The 19,188-nt window shown below is 40.8% G+C and overlaps 1 protein-coding gene across 1 annotated transcript in view; it reads left to right on the top strand.

The window, feature by feature from the left end:
* The window catches only part of GANC (glucosidase alpha, neutral C), a 96,280-nt gene that overhangs the window by 31,611 nt on the left and 45,481 nt on the right, over window positions 1-19,188 (top strand). Inside the window, exons 7-10 of the mRNA XM_017855577.1 lie at window positions 12,046-12,112; window positions 13,743-13,839; window positions 15,501-15,681; window positions 15,911-16,064. Coding sequence (XP_017711066.1) covers window positions 12,046-12,112; window positions 13,743-13,839; window positions 15,501-15,681; window positions 15,911-16,064 — 499 coding nt within the window. The remainder of the gene's footprint in view (window positions 1-12,045; window positions 12,113-13,742; window positions 13,840-15,500; window positions 15,682-15,910; window positions 16,065-19,188) is intronic.

The raw sequence follows: 19,188 nt of genomic DNA, 5'->3' as shown, positions 1-19,188 counted from the left end.
AGCATGGAATGTTTTTCCATTTGTTTGTGTCCTCTCTTATTTCCTTGAGCAGAGGTTTGTAGTTCTCCTTGAAGAGGTCCTTCACGTCCCTTGTCAGTTGTATTCCTATGTATGTTATTCTCATTGTAGCAATTGTGAATGGGAGTTCATTCAGGATTTGACTCTCTGATTGTCTAGTTTGGATGTAAAGGCATGCTTGTGATTTTTGCACATTGATTTTGTATCCTCAGACTTCGCTGAAGTTGCTTATCAGTTTAAGGATTTTTGGGGGCTGAGATGATGGTATTTTCTAAATATAAAATCATGTCGTCTACAAACAGACAATTTGACTTCCTCTCTTCCTATTTGAATACTCTTTATTTCTTCCCCTTGCCTGATTGCCTTGGCCAGAACTTCCAATTACTATGTTGAATAGGAGTGGTGAGAGAGGGCATCCTTGTCCTGTGCTGGTTTTCAAAGGGAATGCTTCCAGCTTTTGCCCATTCAGTATGATATTGGCTGTGGGTTTGTCATAAATAGCTTTTATTATTTTGAGATATGTTCCATCAATATGTAGTTCATTGAGAGTTTTTAACATGAAGGATGTTGAATTTTATCAAAAGCCTTTTCTGCATCTGTTGAGATAATCATGTGATTTTTGTCTTTGGTTCTGTTTATGTGATGGATTATGTTTATTGATTTGCGTATGTTGAACCAGCTTTGCTCCAGAGATGAAGCTGACTTGATCACGGTGGATAAATTTTTTGATGTGCTGCTGAATTCGGTTTGCCAGTATTTTATTGAGGATGTTCACATTGATATTTATCAGGGATATTGGCCTGAAGTTTTCTTACTGCCCAAAATAATTTATAGAGTCAATGCTATTCCTATCAAACTACCATTGACATTCTTCACAGAATTAGAAACAACTATCTTAAATTTCATATGGAATCAAAGAAGATCCCATATAGCCAAGACAATCCTAAGCAAAAAGAACAAATCTGGAGCCATCACATTACCTGACTTCAAACTATACTATAAGGCTACAGTAAGCAAAACAGCATGGTACTGGTACCAGAACAGACATATAGACCAGTGGAACAGAACAGAGACCTCAGAAATAACCAAATAACACCACACATCTACAACCATTTGATCTTCGAGACACCTGACAAAAGCAATGGGGAAAGGATCTCCTATTCAATAAATGGTGCTGGGAAAACTGACTAGCCACATGCAGAAAACTGAAACTGGATCCCTTCCATACACCTTATACAAAAATTAACTCAAGATGAATTAAAGACTTAAATGTGAAACTCAAAACCATAAAAACCCTAGAAGAAAACCTAGACAATACCATTCAGGACATGGGCATGGGCAAAGACTTCATGATGAAAACGCCAAAAGCAAATGCAATAAAAACCAAAATTGACAAATGGGACCTAATTAAACTAAAGAGCTTCTGCACAGCAAAAGAAATGATTATCAGAGTAAACAGGCAACTTACAGAATGGGAGAAAATTTTTGCAATCTACCCATCTGACAAAGTGCTAATATCCAGAATTTACAAGGAACCTAAGCAAATTTACAAGAAAAAACAACCCCATCAAAACGTAGGCAAAGGATATGAACAGACACTTCTCAAAAGAAGGCATTTGCGTGGCCAACAAACATATGAAAAAAAGCTCATCATCACTGATCATCAGAGAAATGCAAATCAAAACCACAGTGAGATACCATCTCACACCAGTCAGAATGATGATTATTAAAAAGTCAAAAAACAATAGATGCTGGCGAGCCTCTGGAGAAATAGGAACACTTTTACACTCTTGGTGGAAATGTAAATTAGTCCATTGTGGAAGACAGTATAGTGATTCCTCAAGGATCTAGAACCAGAAATACCATTTGACCCAGCAGTCCCATTACTGGGTATATACCCAAAGGAACATAAATCATTCTACTATAAAGACACATGCACATGTATGTTTATTGCAGCACTATTTACAATAGCAAAGACATGAAACCAACCCAAGTGCCCATCAGTGATAGACTGGATAAAGAAAATGTGGGACTGGGTGTGTGGCTCATGCCTGTAATCCCAGCACTTTGGGAGGCCGAGGCAAGCGGATCACCTGAGGTTGGGAGTTCGAGACCAGCCTGACCAACATGGAGAAACCCTGTCTGTACTAAAAATATAAAATTAGCTGGGCATGGTAATGCGCGCCTGTAATCCCAGCCACTAGGGAGGCTGAAGCAGGAGAATCACATGAACCTGGGAGGTGGAGGTTACGGTGAGCCAAGATTGCGCCATTGNACCCTGTCTGTACTAAAAATATAAAATTAGCTGGGCATGGTAATGCGCGCCTGTAATCCCAGCCACTAGGGAGGCTGAAGCAGGAGAATCACATGAACCTGGGAGGTGGAGGTTACGGTGAGCCAAGATTGCGCCATTGCACTCTGGCCTGGGCAACAAGAGTGAAACTCCATCTCAAAAAAAAAAAAAAAAGAAAATGTGGTATGCTGTGGCTGGCAAGATGGCCGCACAGCTCCGGTCTGCAGCTCCCAGCAAGATCAATGCAGAAGACAGGTGATCTCTGAATATCCAGCTGAAGTGTCTGACTCATCTCATTGGGACTGGTTAAGAGAGTGGGTGCAGCCCATGGAGGGTGAGCCGAAGCAGGGTGGGGCATTGCCTCACCCAGGAAGCACAAGGGATCGGGAAACTCCCTCCCCTAGCCAGGAGAAACCATGAGAGACTGTGCTGTGAGAAATGGTGCATTCTGGCCCAGATACTACATTTCTCCCATTGTCTTGGTAACCCGCAGACCAGGAGATTCCCTCAGGTGCCTACACCACCAGGGCCCTGGTTTTCAAGCACAAAACTGGGCGGCTATTTGGGCAGACACCAAGCTAGCTGCATGGTTTTTTTTAAATACCCCAGTGGCGCCTGGAACACCAGCAACACAGAACTGTTCACTCTCCTGGAAACGGGGCTGAAGTCAGGGAGCCAAGTGGTCTAGCTCAGCAGATTCCAACGCCATGGAACCCAGCAAGCTAAGATCCACTGACTTGAAATTCTCACTGCCATCACACCAGTCTGAAGTTGACCTGGGACACTCAAGCTTGGTGGGATGAGGGGCATCCGCCATTACTGAGGCTTGAGTAGGCAGTTTTCCCCTCACAGTCTAAACAGAGCCACCTGGAAGTTTGAACTGGGTAGGGCCCACTGCAGCTTCGCAAAGCTGCTGTAGCCAGACTGCCTCTCTAGATTCCTTCTGCCTGGACAGGGCATCTCTGAAAGAAAGGCAGCAGCCCTAGTCAGGGACTTATAGATAAAACTCCCATCTCCCTGGGACAGAGCATCTGGGGGGAAGGGGCAACTGTGGGTACAGCTTCAGCAGACTTAAACATTCCTGCCTGCCACCTCTGAAGAGATCAGTGGGTCTCCCAGCACAGCACTCGAGCTCTGCTAAGGGACAGACTGCCTCCTCAAGTAGGTCCCTGACCCTCATGCCTCCTGACTGGGAGATACCTCCCAGCAAGGGTCAACAGACACCTCATACAGGAGAGCTCTGGCTGGCATCTTCCAGGTGCCTCTCTGGGATGAGGCTTCCAGAGGAAGGAACAGGCAGCAATCTTTGCTGTTCTGCAGCCTCTGATACCCAGTCAAACAGGGTCTGGAATGGACCTCCAGCAAACTCCAGCAGACCTGCAGCAGAGGGGCCTGACTGTTAGAAGGAAAACTAACAAACGGAAAGGAATAACATCAACATCAACAAAAGGACATGCACACAAAACCCCATCCGAAGGTCACCAACATCAAAGACCAAAGTAGATAAATCCATGAAGGTGAGGAAAACCAGCCCAAAAGGCTGAAAATTCCAAAACCAGAATGCCTGTTCTCCTTCAAAGGATCACAACTCACCAGTGAGGGAACAAAATTGGATGGTGAATGAGTTTAATGAATTGACAGAAGTAGGCTTCAGAAGGTGGGTAATAACAAACTCTTCCAAGCTAAAGGAGCATGTTCTAACCCAATGCAAGGAAGCTAAGAATCTTGAAAAAAGGTTAGAGGAATTGCTAACTAGAATAACCAGTTTCGAGAAGAGTGTAAATGACCTGATGGAGGTGAAAAACACAGCATGAGAACTTCATGAGGCATACACCAGTATCAATAGCTAAATTGATCAAGTGGAAGAAAGGATATCAGAGATTGAAGATCAATTTAATGGAATAATGAGTGAAGACAAGATTAGAGAAAAAAAAAAAAAATGAAAAGGAACGAACAAAGCCTCCAAGATATATGGGACTGTGTGAAAAGGCCAAACCTACCTTTGATTGGTATACCTGAAAGTGACAGGAAGAGTGGAACCAAGTTGGAAAACACTCTTCAGGATATTATCCAGGAGAACTTCCCCAACATGGCAAGACAGACCAACATTCAAATTCAAGAAATACAGAGAACACCACAAAGATACTACTTGAGAAGAGCAACCCTAAGATGCATAATCGTCAGACTGACCAAGGTTGAAATGAAGGAAAAAAATGTTAAGGGCAGCCATATAGAAAGGTTGGGTTACCCACAAAGGGAAGCCCATCAGAGTAACACCAGATCTCTCTGCAGAAGCCCTACAAGCCAGAAAGTGGGGGCCAGTATTCAACATTCTTAAAGAAAATAATTTTAATCCAGAATTTCATATCCAGCCAAACTAAGCTTCATAAGCAAAGGAGAAAGAAAATCCTTTACAGACAAGCAAATACTGAGAGATTTTGTCACCGCCAAGCCTGCCTTACAAGAGTTTCTGAAGGAAGCACTGAATATGGAAAGGAAAAACCAGTACTAGCCACTGCAAAAACATACCAAATTGTAAAGACCATCAACACAATGAAGAAACTGCATCAACTAATGGGCAAAATAACCAGCTAGTATCATAATGACAGGATCAGATTCACACATAACAATATTAACTGTAAATGTAGACAGGCTAAATTCCCCAATTAAAAGACACAGATGGGCAAATTGGATAAAGAGTTAAGACCCATTGGTGTGCTGTATTCAGGAGACCCATCTCACATGCAGAGACACACATAGGCTCAAAATAAAGGGAGGAAGGAATATTTACCAAGCAAATGGAAAGCAAAAAATAAATAAATAAGAAAGCAGAGGTTGCAATCTTAGTCTCTGATATAACAGACTTTAAACCAACAAAGATTGAAAGAAACAAAAAAGGGCATTACATAATGGTGAAGGGATCAATGCAACAAGAAGAGCTAACTATCCTAAATATATATGCACCCAATACAGGAGTACCCAGATTCATAAAGCAAGTTCTTAGAGACCTACAAAGAGACTTAGACTCCCACAAAATAATAGTGGGAGACTTTAACACCCCATTGTCAATATTAGATTAACAAGACAGAAAATTAACAAGGATACTCAGGACTTGAACCCAGCACTGCAGCAAGTGGACCTAATAAACATCTACAGAACTCTCCACCCCAAATCAGTAGAATGTACATTCTTCTCAGCACCACATTGCACTAACTCTAAAATTGACCACATAATTGGAAGTAAAATATTCCTCAGCAAATGGAAAATAGTGGAAATCATAACAAACAGTCTCTTAGAGCGCAGTGCAATCAAATTAGAACTCAGGATTAAGAAACTCACTGAAAATCGCACAACTACATGGAAGCTGAACAACCTGCTCCTGAATGACTACTGGGTAAATGACAAAATGAAGGCAGAAATAAGTAAGTTATTTGAAACCAATGAGAACAAAAACACAATGTACCAGAATCTCTGGGACACAGCCAAAGCAGTGTTTAGAGGGAAATTTATAGCACTAAATGCCCATGGGAGAAAGCAGGAAAGATCTAAAATCGACACCCTAACATCACAATTAAAATAACTGGAGAAGCAAGAGTATACAAATTCAAAAGCTACCAGAAGACAAGAAATAACTAAGATCAGAGCAGAACTGAAGGAGACAGAGACACGAAAAACCCTTCAAAAAATCAATGAATCCAGAAGCTGGTTTTTTGAAAAGATTAACAGAATAGATAGACTGCTAGCCAGAATAATAAAGAATAAAAGAGAGAAGAATCAAATAGACATAATAAAAAATGATAAAGGGGATATCGCCACTGATCCTACAGAAATACAAAATACCATCAGAGAATACTATAAACATATCTATGCAAATAAACTAGAAAATCTAGAAGAAATCAGTAAATTCCTGGACACATACACCCTCCCAAGACTAAACCAGGAAGAAGTTGAATCCCTGAATAGAACAATAACAAGTTCTGAAATTGAGGCAGTAATTAATAGTCTACCAACTAAAAAAAGCCCAGGACCAGACGGATTCAGAGCTGAATTCTACCAGAGATACAAAGAGGAGCTGATACTATTCCTTCTGAAACTATTCCAAACAATAGAAAAAGATGGACTCCTCCCTAACTCATTTTATGAGGCCAGCATCATCCTCATACCCATACCTGGCAGACGCACAACAAAACAAGAAAATTTGAGGCCAATATCCCTAATGAACGTTGATGAGAAAATCCTCAATAAAATACTGGCAAGCCGAATCCAGCAGCACATCAAAAAGCTTATCCATCACGCTCAAGTCAGCTTCATCCCTGGGATGCAAAGCTGATTCAACCTACACAAATCAATAAACGTAATCCATCACATAAGCAGAATCAATGACAAAAACCACATGATTATCTTAATAGATCCAGAAAAGGCCTTCAATAAAATTCAACACCCCTTCATGCTAAAAACTCTTAATAAACTAGGTATTGATGGAATTATCTCAAAATAATAAGAGCTATTTATGACAAACCCACAGCCAATATCATACTGAATGGGCAAAAGCTGGAAGCATTCCCTTTGAAAACCAGCACAAGACAAGGATGCCCTTTCTCACCACTCCTATTCAACATAGTAATTGCAAGTTCTAGCCAGGGCAGTCAGGTAAGAAAAAGAAATAAAAAGTATTCAAATAGGAAGAGAGGAAGTCAAATTGTCTCGGTTTGCAGATGGCATGATTATATATTTAGAAAACCACATCATCTCAGCCCAAAATCTCCTTAAGCTGATAAGCAAAGTCTTAGGATATAAAATCAATGTGCAAAAATCACAAGCATTCCTATACACCGGTAATAGTCAGAGAGCCAAATCATAAGCAAACTCCCATTCACAGTTGCTACAAAGATAATAAAACACCTAGGAATACAACTTACAAGAGATGTGAAGGACCTCTTCAAGGAGAACTACAAACCACTGCTCAAAGAAATAAAAGAGGACACAAACAAATGGAAGAACATTCCATGCTCATGGATAGTAAGAATCAATATTGTGAAAATGGCCATACTGCCCAAAGTACTTTATAGATTCAATGCTATCCCCATCAAGCTACCATTGACTTTCTTCACAGAATTAGAAAAAACTACTTTAAATGTCACATGGAACCAAAAAAGAGCCCATATAGCCAAGACAATCCTAAGCAGAAAGAACAAAGCTGGAGGTATCACGCTACCTGACTTCAAATTATACTACAAGGATACAGTAACCAAAACAGCATGGTACTAGTACCAAAACAGATGTGTGGACCAATGGAACAGAACAGAGGCCTCAGAAATAATGCCACACATCTACAACCATCTAATCTTTGACAACCTGACAAAAGCAATGGGGAAAGGATTCCCTATTTAATAAATGGTGTTGGGAAAACTGACTAGCCATATGCAGAAAACTGAAACTGGACCCCTTCCTTACACCTTATACAAAAATTAACACAAGATGAATTAAAGACTTAAACATAAGATCTAAAACCATAAAAACCCTAGAAGAAAACCTAGGCAATACCATTCAGGACATAGGCATGGGCAAAGACTTCATGACTAAAACATCAAAAGCAATAGCAACAAAAGCCAAAATTGACAAATGGGATCTAATTAAACTAAAGAGCTTCTGCACAGCAAAAGAAACTATCATCAGAGTAAACATGTAACTTACAGAATGGGAGAAAATTTTTGTAATCTATCCATCTGACAAAGGGCTAATATCCAGAATCTACAAGGAGCTTAAACAAATTTACAGGAAAAAAATAACCCCATCAAAAAATGGACAAAGGTTCTGAATAAACACTTCTCAAAAGAAGACTTTTATGTGGCCGACAAACATAAAAAAAAGCTCATCATCACTGGTCATTACAGAAATGCAAATCAAAACCACAATGAGTACCATCTCACACCAGTTAGAATGGCAATCATTAAAAAATCAGGAAACAACAGATCCTGGAGAGGATATGGAGAAATAGGAATGCTTTTACACTGTTGGTGGGAGTGTAAATTAGTTCAACCATTGTGGAAGACTGGTGATTCCTCAAGGATCTAGAACCAGAAATACCATCGGACCCAGCCATCCCATTACTGGGGATGTTCCTAAAGAATTATAAATCATTCTATAAAGACACATTCACACATATGTTTATTGCAGCACTATTCACATTAGCAAAGACTTGGAACCAACTCAAATGTCTATCAGTGATAGACTGGATAAAGAAAATATGGCACATATATACCAAGGAATACTATGCAGCCATAAAAAAGGATGAGTTCATGTCCTTTGCAGGGACATGGATGAAGCTAGAAACCATTATCCTCAGCAAGCTAACAGAGGAACAGAAAACCAAACACCACATGTTCTCACTCATAAGTAGGAGTTGAACAGTGAGAACACATGGACACAGGGAGGGGAACATCACACACCAGGGCCTGTTGCAGGGTGGGGGCCTAGGGGAGAGAGAGCGTTAGGAGTAGTACCTAATGTAGATGATGGGTTGATGGGTGTAGCAAACCACCATGGCACGTGTATACCTATGTAACCTGCACATTCTGTACATGTATCCCAGAACTTAAAGTATAATAAAATAAACCAATAATAAAAATCAACATAAAAGTAACAAAATCCACTGTTCAGAGATTCAAAAAGAAGAGAAAATGTGGTACATATACACCATGGAGTACTATGCAGCTATAAAAAGGAATGGAATTATGTACTTTGCGGGGACCTGGATGAAGCTGGAAGCCATCATCCTCAGCAAACTAGCACAGGGACAGAAAAACAAACACTGCATGTTCTCACTCGTAAGTGGGAGTTGCAATGAGAACACATGGACATGGGAAAGGGAACATCACACACCAGGGCCTGTTGTGGGGTGGAGGGCAAGGGGAAGGAACTTAGAGGATGGGTCAATAAGTGCAGCGACCCACCATGGCACTTGCATACCTGTGTAACAAACCTGCACGTTCTGCACATGTATCCCCCCACTTTTTTTAAAGAAGAAATAAAAACAAAAAAAAGAGCCCTGACAGTAGATAGATTAGGTAGTGGTTTTGAGTCACAGACCCCTTTGCAAGAATCTGATGGAAACTGTGAACCGTCTCTGTAGAAAAATTAAAATTGTTCATACTGTTTGAGGGAGTTAATGGACTCTAAAGCCCATCCAGGGACCCCAGAATAGTAGCCCCTGTATTATGCATTCAGGTGTTTTGGTTTTTTTTAACATACAGCTGGCTAGATAATGGTGGCTCACGCCTGTAATCCCGACAATTTGGGAGGCCAAGGAGGGAGGATTGCTTGAGCCCAGGAGTTCAAGACCAGTCTGGGCAACATAGTGAGACTTGTCTCTATAAAAAATAAAAATAAATTAACCAGGCATGGTGACATGTGCCTGTAGTCTCAGCTACTCGGAAGGCTGAGGCGGAAGAATTACTTAAGCCCAGGAGGTCAAGGCTGCAGTGATTGTGCCATTGCACTCCAGCTTGGCTGACAGAGCAAGACTCTGTCAAAAACAAAACAAAACAAAACAAAAAACAGGCTTGCTTTACAGAAGCTTTAATTATGAACCTAGAAATGGACAAAGAGTCATTTAAAGAAATATGCATTTCACACATACACAATTTTTTAAAGTTTTTTATTCTAGGGAAAAGAAGACTTTTATAAAGCTGAGAAAGTTTATACCTTTGCTTCAAAAGATTATGGACCTGAGCAGTCATTGCCATCCCAGTTGACTTGACTTCTCAAACTAGCACAAGAATGTAGCCAGTAGTTTGGCTGATTGAAGCAGGGGGGTAAAGTGCCCATCTCAGCAAAAACAAATCTCTGCATAGGATCTCTTAAAACAGACCTAAGTTATTTGGTTCTAAATGTTTTGCCTCACATATTTACAAGAAAAAAAATTTTTTAATTCTTACATATGTAAAGACTGCATTTTTCAAAGCACTTTTACATTTTGGTTCCTGTAGAGGTATTCATGTCAAGAGTTATGGCAGTTCCTCAAAGAATTAAACATAGAATCACAATATGATCCAGCAGTTCCACTTCTGGGTCTATACCCAGAAGTGAAGACAGGGACTCAGATATTTGTATGCCCATGTTCATAGCAGCATTATTCACAATAGCCAAAAGGTGGAGGCAACCAAAGTGTGTCCATTGATGGATGAATGCCCAAACAAAATGTGATAAATACCTGCAATGGAATATTATTTAGTCTTAAAAAGGAAGGAAATTCTGATACATACTGCAACATGGATGAAACCTGAAGTTGTTATCCTAAGTGAAATAAGCCAGTTACAAAAGGACAAATTATATATCATTCTACTTGTAGGAGGTACCTAGAGTAGTCAAATTCATAAAAGACAGAAAGTAGAATGGTGGCTGCCAGGGACTGACAGTGGGGGAAACGGGGAGTTGCTCTTTAACGGTCAAGGAGGTTCAGTCTGGGACGATGAAAAAGTTCTGCAGATGGGCAGTGCTCAGGGGCTTCCACAGAGACTCCCTCTACACCCCCAGGCACTGCCCAGAAAAAAAAATGTTCTGGAGGCCGGCCATGGTGGCTCACACCTGTAATTCCAGCACTTGGCCTTGGGAGGCCAAGGCGAGCGGATCACGAGGTCAGGAGATCAAGACCATCCTGGCCAACATGGTGAAACCCTGTCTCTACTAAAAATATAAAAATTAGCTGGGCGTGGTGGTGCATGCCTGTAATCCCAGCTACTTGGGTGCCTGAGGCAGGAGAATCGCTTGAACACGGGAGTTGGAAGTTGCAGTGAGCCAAGATCACACCACTGCATTTCAGCCTGGCAACAGAGCGAGACTCCGTCTCAAAAAAAAAAAAAATTCTGGAGATGGATGGTGACAGTGTTACTGAGCAAAGGGGCTTGCTGCCTGATGCACTAGAAACCAATACTACGACACCAGGTCTTTGAGAACAGAAAAGGTTTTTATTTTAGATTGACCAACAAGGAGATAGGAGTTCAGCTCAAATTTGTCTCTGTGCTGGCCTTAAGGCACTAATTTTATTAGAAAGTTTTAGGGAGTACATTCTGGGATTATATTATAGCAGGTGGTTGGTGGAAGGAAAGGGAAGTCTGAAAAGTCCTCGAGCATGTGCAGTTATCTCTTCATGCTTTCTCATAGGTTGCCTGTGCAAATTCAGAGGGAATTAGTATGAAATATGTGGTGGCAGTTCAGGCTATGTTGCCAGCAAGCTTGTTCTGCAGACTCTAATTGGCCATATTGGTTCCAACTGATTTCAGCCAGTTTTTTAATCTCACAAGCAGAGGGTTTTAGCATTTCAGCAACTTGTTTTTTTTTCTTATCTGCCATCTTATAAGCTCAAGAATTTCTGTTAATCACTGGCTTATTTAACTCTTTGGGGTACAGTTTCAATAGTTGCACAGCAATGTGAAGGTACTTAAAGCCACTGAACCTGAACTTGAAAATAGTTGAAATGGTAAATTTTATGTTGTGTATATTTTACCACAATAAAAAATATATAGTCATGTCAGCTATGACTCATAAAGATGATTATTGACATGTATATAGAACACAGATTTGATTTGTTAAATGTACTGACATCACACACTGTTCTTCTAAAAGATGAACTCACTTTCTCAGTCTTTTAGAAAAAAAATCCAAATAAAATGTGCTATTGTGGTGAACACATTTGTTACAATTTGTAAACTCACTTTGCTCCCTTTTACCAACAGGAAAATCAAGAGGATCTGGGCCTGTGGGAAGAGAAATTTGGAAAATTTGTGGATATCAAAGCTAATGGTAAAATTGAAACTGGTGTAGTATTAAAACAGATCATTCCAAAAATGGCTGCGTAATTCTATCTAAAAGCCCCTTGATCTCTGGCACCTAAAACAGGTGACTTTAACAGAAGAACAGAAATCTCAGATCAGATTCGCTATCCTTCAATAATGCATTGCAACAGAGAAATAGCAATTATATGCCTTTTGTGGGAAGTGTAAAAGAAATATAGGCCACATGGAGCTTATGGTCTCGTGGAGGGGCCTAGGTCAGCACACTGCTTGCACTGTTCATTAGATAAGACAGCTACAAATTCCACATTCAATTTTTATGGGAGTCAAGTGATGAGAAACCCAAGTTCTAGAGCCCCTCAGTTGCAACATTTCAAGCCAATGGTTCTCAACCTTTTCCAGTCCCATCATTTGCATGGGTATCACATTCCCATCTGTTACATTTCTCACCAGGCTTAGTGATGGAATTGGGATGGGGGGCAAGTTTGTCTCTTTAGGAGGTGTTTTTCAGGTACTAGGAACTTAGGCGGTTAGAAAAGTACTCATTTTCCTCTTTCCTCCTCCCTACTCTGTAGAATAACAAACCCTTTCTAACACCTTTAAAATTCCCATTCTGGCCATCATTATCCACAACGTAGTATAATGATCAGGGCTGACAGAATTCCCCAAATTAAAAGTGGGAGCATGGGTTCTCAGGCCTTCCTTTCTATAACATCATAATCTTTTTATCTTTTTGTTTATGTGTTTGTTTGTTTGAGCCAGGTTCTCACTCTGTCACCCAGGCTGGAGTGCAGTGGCGTGATCATGGCTTACTGCACCCTTGAACTCCTGGCCTCAAGTGATGCACCTGCCTCAGCCTCCCAAAGTGCTGGGATTACAGGAGTAAGCCACCATACCCGTCCATGTCATAATCTTTTTTACCTTCTCTGTAGCATCTCTTTTCCACAAGCTCCTACAAATAAGGACCATTTGAAGTCAAATACTTTAACCTAGCATAAATTAAAGTCCACGTTATACCTCCTAGTCATTTACATTTTTCCGGTAGCTCTAAAATAATTACTAAATAACGGACTTTGTCTTTGGTTAAAGAAAGTTTATATAATCACAATCACAGAGGAGGAATATTTTGAGGAACCAGTTATGGCCCTCCTGGTGCACTTGACATTTGTATTCTCTATAGGCAGTCACAGATGAGGCTGGCAGTAAGAATGAGTGATCAGGCACAAGACATTCAGTCATTTCATCTAGTGAAGACCGAAAATGCGCAATATCCTTTACTTCCTAAGCAAGGAAATATGTGATAAGGAAAATTTCGATTAGGAAAAAAATCTAAAACTTTGTAATCATGCTTTATAGAGAGAAAGGAGATTTACTGGAAAGAGGAAACAGAGAGCTTCATCACACAACTAAGGCAACAGAACTAATACGTGACCAGAACTTTGAGTTAAACATTTTTGTATCCCCACAACACCTGAATATAATATCTCACAGAGGGTCAGTACACAGCATTTGCTGATTGATCTAGCTGAGCCCAGGTCTCTCAGCCTCTAGTCTAGTCATCTCTCTGCACTCAGAATTAACTGAATCTCCTTACGTGAGTGTCCTTTCAAAAACAAAACTTGGTATCCTGGTTTCTACAGGTCCTTCTTCCATTGGTTTGGATTTCTCCTTGCATGGATTTGAGCATCTCTATGGGATCCCACAACATGCAGAATCACACCAACTTAAAAATACTGGGTAAGTGAAAACAAGAATTCTTATGGGAGGCTCTGGTTTCTGTATTGAGATGATTTGAAAACATTTGTTAGCTGTCTGAGCCAGTGCTAATATGTGCCAGGCCTTTTCCTCCATTATATTGCTTGTGGATATTTAAGAACCCTCCTTGAATGATCACTCAGAGCAGTGGTTTAACTTTTTTTTTTTTTTTTTTTTTTTTGAGACGGAGTCTTGCTCTGTTGGCCAGGCTGGAGTACAGTGGCACAATCTTGGCTCACTTCAACCTCCACCTCCTGGGTTCAAGCAATTCTCCTGCTTCAGCTTCCTGAGTAGCTGGGACTACAGGTACCTGTCACCACACCTGGCTAATTTATTTTGTATTTTTAGTAGAGATGGGGTTTCACCATATTGGCCAGTCTGGTCTCGAACTCCCAACCTTGTGATTCGCCCACCTTGGCCTCCCAAAGTGCTGGTATTACAGCTGTGAGCCACCGTGCCTGGCCGGTTTTCCATTTTTATTTATTTTTTCTGTGGTAAAATTAGATAACTATAAAAACTATAGTACTGAACCTAGAAATACAGAAGAAGTAAAATTATGGAGCTGCTGTGATCAGAGTAGAGGGAAGATCTTTATCCCCAGGTTTCACTTCTACCTCTCAAGGCCTTTTGTGGAACCCTAGGAGAATATATTGTGAAAATCACTGACCTAGAAAAGTCTTTTACCAAAATGGGAGAGTGAGCCAGAGAATGGAATAATGTGGCATCTGATCACCTTTAGTTCCCTCAGGGATATCATGTCAGACTAACACTATTGACAAATAGATGCCAGAGGCATCAGATTAAGAGGAAACAAAACCAAAGAGAAACAGAGTCTGATAAGGTTGCCAGGTTCAGGTGCTGTTTACTTTCAGGTAGGCATAGTGACAAGTCCAGCAGAAACTGTGCTGCTCTCACACTGATTTGAGCTCTGTGCTGCCTCCCCCAATTCAGTTCCTCATCTTCCCCTGCTAAGCACTGTGGAAGCCTGTTGGACACAATTCTTTTAACTGCAGAGAAATACTCACAAAATTCATCAGTGGATACTTACTGTGTGCTTGCTGTTGTGGAGTATTCATTGGAGAGAGTCCTCCACTCAAAGGATATTTAGGCCGGGCACAGTGGCTCACACCTGTAATCCCAGCACTTTGGGAGGCCGAGGTGGGTGGATCACTTGAGGTCAGGAGTTTGAGACCAGTCTGGCCAACATGGTGAAACCTCATCTCTACCAAAAAATACAAAAATTAGCTGGGTGTAGTGGTGCGCACCTGTATCCCAGCTACTTGGGAGGCTGAGGTGGGAGAACTGCTGAACCTGGAAAGTGGAGGTTGCAGTGAGCTAAGATCGTGCCACTGCACTCCAGCCTGGGTGACAGAGTGAGACCCTGTCTGGAAAAAAGAAAAAGAGATTTAGAAAAGATGTGTAAGATGTGATCGTATGTGCTAATGTCACAGGAAGTGGTGCCAAAGGAGTCAAGGGAAGAGGACCACCTTCACCCAAGTTGGAAATCTTTAGGGAAGTGGCAAGACTTGAGCCTTCAAAGATGCATGGGACCTACATGTTTTCAGAGAAGAGTAGAGCTATTCTATTTATTAATATTAATAATATATTTGTGATAGTAATTGATGATAATCTTTGTGTTTCAGTGATGAAGATGCTTACCGTCTTTATAACCTGGATGTCTATGGATACCAAATATTTGACAAAATGGGCATTTATGGTTCAGTACCTTATCTCCTGGCCCACAAACTGGGCAGAACTATAGGCATTTTCTGGCTGAATGCCTCAGAAACACTGGTGGAGATCAATACAGAGCCTGCAGTAGAGGTGAGCTATGGATCGTGGCTACATGTCATAGGTAAAGAAGAAGCAAAACCACTGCAGTGGAGTCATAGCTGCTATCTTTGTAGTGGCACTTCTCTGCCACCAAAAGCTTTACAGTATAATCAGTGAATATCAGTAGTATCTACTAAAGGAATAGACTGTTACTTATATATGGCTGGATGTTGCAGGTTAAAGGGAAATTTCTCAAATTTTTATTCCGTTCTTTTTCCAGTATACACTGTCCCAGATGGGCCCAGTTGCTGCTAAACAAAAGGTCAGATCTCGAACTCATGTGCACTGGATGTCAGAAAGTGGAATCATTGATGTTTTTCTGCTGACAGGACCTACACCTTCTGATGTCTTCAGACAGTACTCACACCTTACAGGTATTTGCATGGAGAAGTGCCAGTTTCTTGTGTTATACATCCTGTATCCCATGTGTTATCACTGTAAGTTAATATTTGTTGCACACTGTGTAGAATTTATAACTTACCCAAGCATTTTAATTAGCAAGCATTTCTGTTCCCATCCTCATCCCATTCAGTTAAGTAAAACATTGCACTGCGTCTAGAATGCTCCACTGTCTAATTCCTAATACTTACCATCTGCTTTCCTTGGAGCTTTTAGCCCCTGGGTTATCTCTCCCTTTATCTCAGATGACTAGTATCCCAACTTCAACTTTTCTATGTTTTCTTCTCCATTAAAATATGCAACTGGCTTTAGCATGAGAGCATTTTATTTTAAAAGAATGCAAGCTTTTCTCTAAGATCAGAAACAAGACAAGGCATTGCATTTTTACCACTGTTATTCAACATTGTACTGGAATTTCTAGCCAGAGAAATTAGGCAAGAAAACTAAATAAAAGACATCAAAATTTGGAAAAGAATAAATAAGATTATAGGAGATGATATGATCCTGTATATAGATAATCCCAAAGAATCCACAAAAAAATTACTAGAGGTAGTATAGTAAATTCAGCAAAGTTGCAGGGTACAAGATCAGTATATTAATCTGCTCTCGCACTGCTATGAAGAAACACCTGAAACTGGACAATTTATAAAGAAAATAGGTTTAATTGGCTCATGGTTCTGCAGGCTGTACAGGAAGCATGACTGGGGAGGCCTCAGGAAACTTAACAATTATGATGGAAGGCGAAGGGGAAGCAGGCACATCTTACCTGGTCGGAGCAGGAGGAATAGAGGGAGGAGGTGCCACACACTTTTAAACAACCAGATCTTGTGAGAAATCACTATCACAAGAACAGCAAGGGAGAAATCCGCCCCCATGATCCAGTCATCTCCCACCAGGCTCCTCTTCCAACATTGGGGATTACAATTTGACATGAGATTTGGGTGGGAACACAAATCCAAACCATATCAATCAATAACGAAAAAAAATTAGTTCTGTTTCTATATACCCTCAATGAACAATCCAAAAAAAATTAAGAAAACAGTTCCATTTACAATAACATCCAAAAGAATAAAATACCTAGGAATGCACTTAATGAAGGAGGTGAAAGACTTGTACACTGAAAACTGTAAAACATTCCTGAAAGAAATTAAAGAATGCCTAAATCAGTGGAAAGACATCCCATGTTCGAAGGTTGGAAGGCAATGTTAAGATGGCAGTAATACAGAAAGTGATTTACAGATTCACTGCAGTCCCTATCAAAATTGCAATGGCTTCTTTCGCAGTAGTGGAAAGGCTGATCTTCCATAGAATTGCAAAGGGACCTGAATAGCCAAAACAATCTTAAAAAAGAGAAACAAAGTTGGAAAATTTATACTTCTGATATGATTTAGCTGTGTCCCCACTCAAATCTCATCACGAATTCCCATGTTGTGGGAGAGACCCAGTGGGAGGTAATCGAATCATGGGGGCAGATCTTTCCCGTACTGTTCTCTTGATAGTAAGTCAGTCTCATGAGACCTGATGGTTATAAAAAGGGGAGTTTCCCTGCACAAGTACTCTCTTTGTCTACTGCCGTTCACGTAAGATGTGACATGCTCCTTCTTGCCTTCAGCCACGATTGTGAGGCTTCATGTGGAACTGTAAGTCCAATTAAACTTCTTTCTTTTGTAGATTGTCCAGTCTCGGGTATGTCTTAAGCAGATTGAAAATGGAATACAACTTCTCAATTTCAAACTTACTTCAAAGCTATGGCAATCAAAAGAACATGCCACTGCCCAGGCACAGTGGCCCGTGCCTGTAATCCCAGCACTTTGGGAGGCTGAGGTGGGTGGATCACTTGAGGTCAGGAGTTTGAGACCAGCCTGACTAACATGGTGAAAACCTGTCTCTACTAAAAATACAAAAATTAGCCAGGTGTGGTGGTGGGCATCTGTAATCCCAGCTACTTGGGAGGCTGAGGCAGGAGAATCGATTGAACTCACGAGGCGAGGTGGAGGTTGCAGTGAGCCAAGATTGTGCCACTACACTCCAGCCTGGGTGACAAAACAAGACTCCATCTCAAAAAAAAAAAAAAAAAAAAAGAACGTGCTACTGGAATAAGGATAGGCATATAGACCAGTGAAATAGAATTGACAATCTAGAAATAAACCCATACATTTATAGCCACCCAAACACTGGGATTACAGGCACAAACCACAGTACTTTGTCCATGTCACCATTACAATTTCAATAAAGGTTCATGATCATTTGATAAAGAAGAAATAGTCTCTTGAGCATATGGTGTGAGACAGTTGGATATCTGCTTGCAAAAGAATGAAGTTGGACTCCTATATTCAAAATATGTTGTGTGTATATCATATACAAAAAACTAACTCAAAATGGATCAACTGTATAAGAGCTAAAACCATAAAACTCTCAGAAGAAAACAGGTAAATCTCCGTGAACTTGGATTTGGCAATGGATTCTTAGATATGACAACAAAATCGTGAGCAACAATGACAACAAATACGTGTTAGAATTCACTAACATTAAAAACTTTTTTGCATCAAAGAACATAAGAAAGTGAAAAAGCAACCTACAGAATGGGAGAAAATGTTTGCAGATTGTGTATCTGATATGGGTCTCTTATCCAGAATACATGCAGAACTTTCTACAACTCAACAACAAAAAGACAGGCTGAGCACTGGGCCCATACCCCTCATGCTCGCCTGCTGTACTGTCTGCCACTGAGGGCACATGCATCCCCTAGACCACAACCAAACAGTGACCCGGACTGCTACAGCCATCTTCTGGCACCATATCACAGAGCAGGGGCCCCAGGCTGCAGAGAAAGCTTGCAGGGCTCCTGGATAGAACTACACTTTAGCAATGATAGGAAGGGGAACAGTGCTCCAATATCAGTTTCTGTTTATAAGGGTGACATGGGTTGAACACAGTGGCTCACGCCTGTAATCCCAGTGCTTTGGGAAACCTCCAAAGTACTTCTTTGAATTCAAGTAATCCTCTGCTTTGCTTCCCAAAGGAAGGCTGCAGTGAGCAATGTTCACACTACTGCTCTCCAGCCTAGGCAACAGAGCGAGACCCTATCTCTAAAAAAAA

This window comes from Rhinopithecus bieti, unplaced genomic scaffold (genome assembly GCF_001698545.2).
Source record: "Rhinopithecus bieti isolate Rb0 unplaced genomic scaffold, ASM169854v2 scaffold_495, whole genome shotgun sequence".
NCBI classification, from domain to species: Eukaryota; Metazoa; Chordata; class Mammalia; order Primates; family Cercopithecidae; genus Rhinopithecus; species Rhinopithecus bieti.
This window is presented reverse-complemented; position numbering and strand designations above follow the sequence as displayed.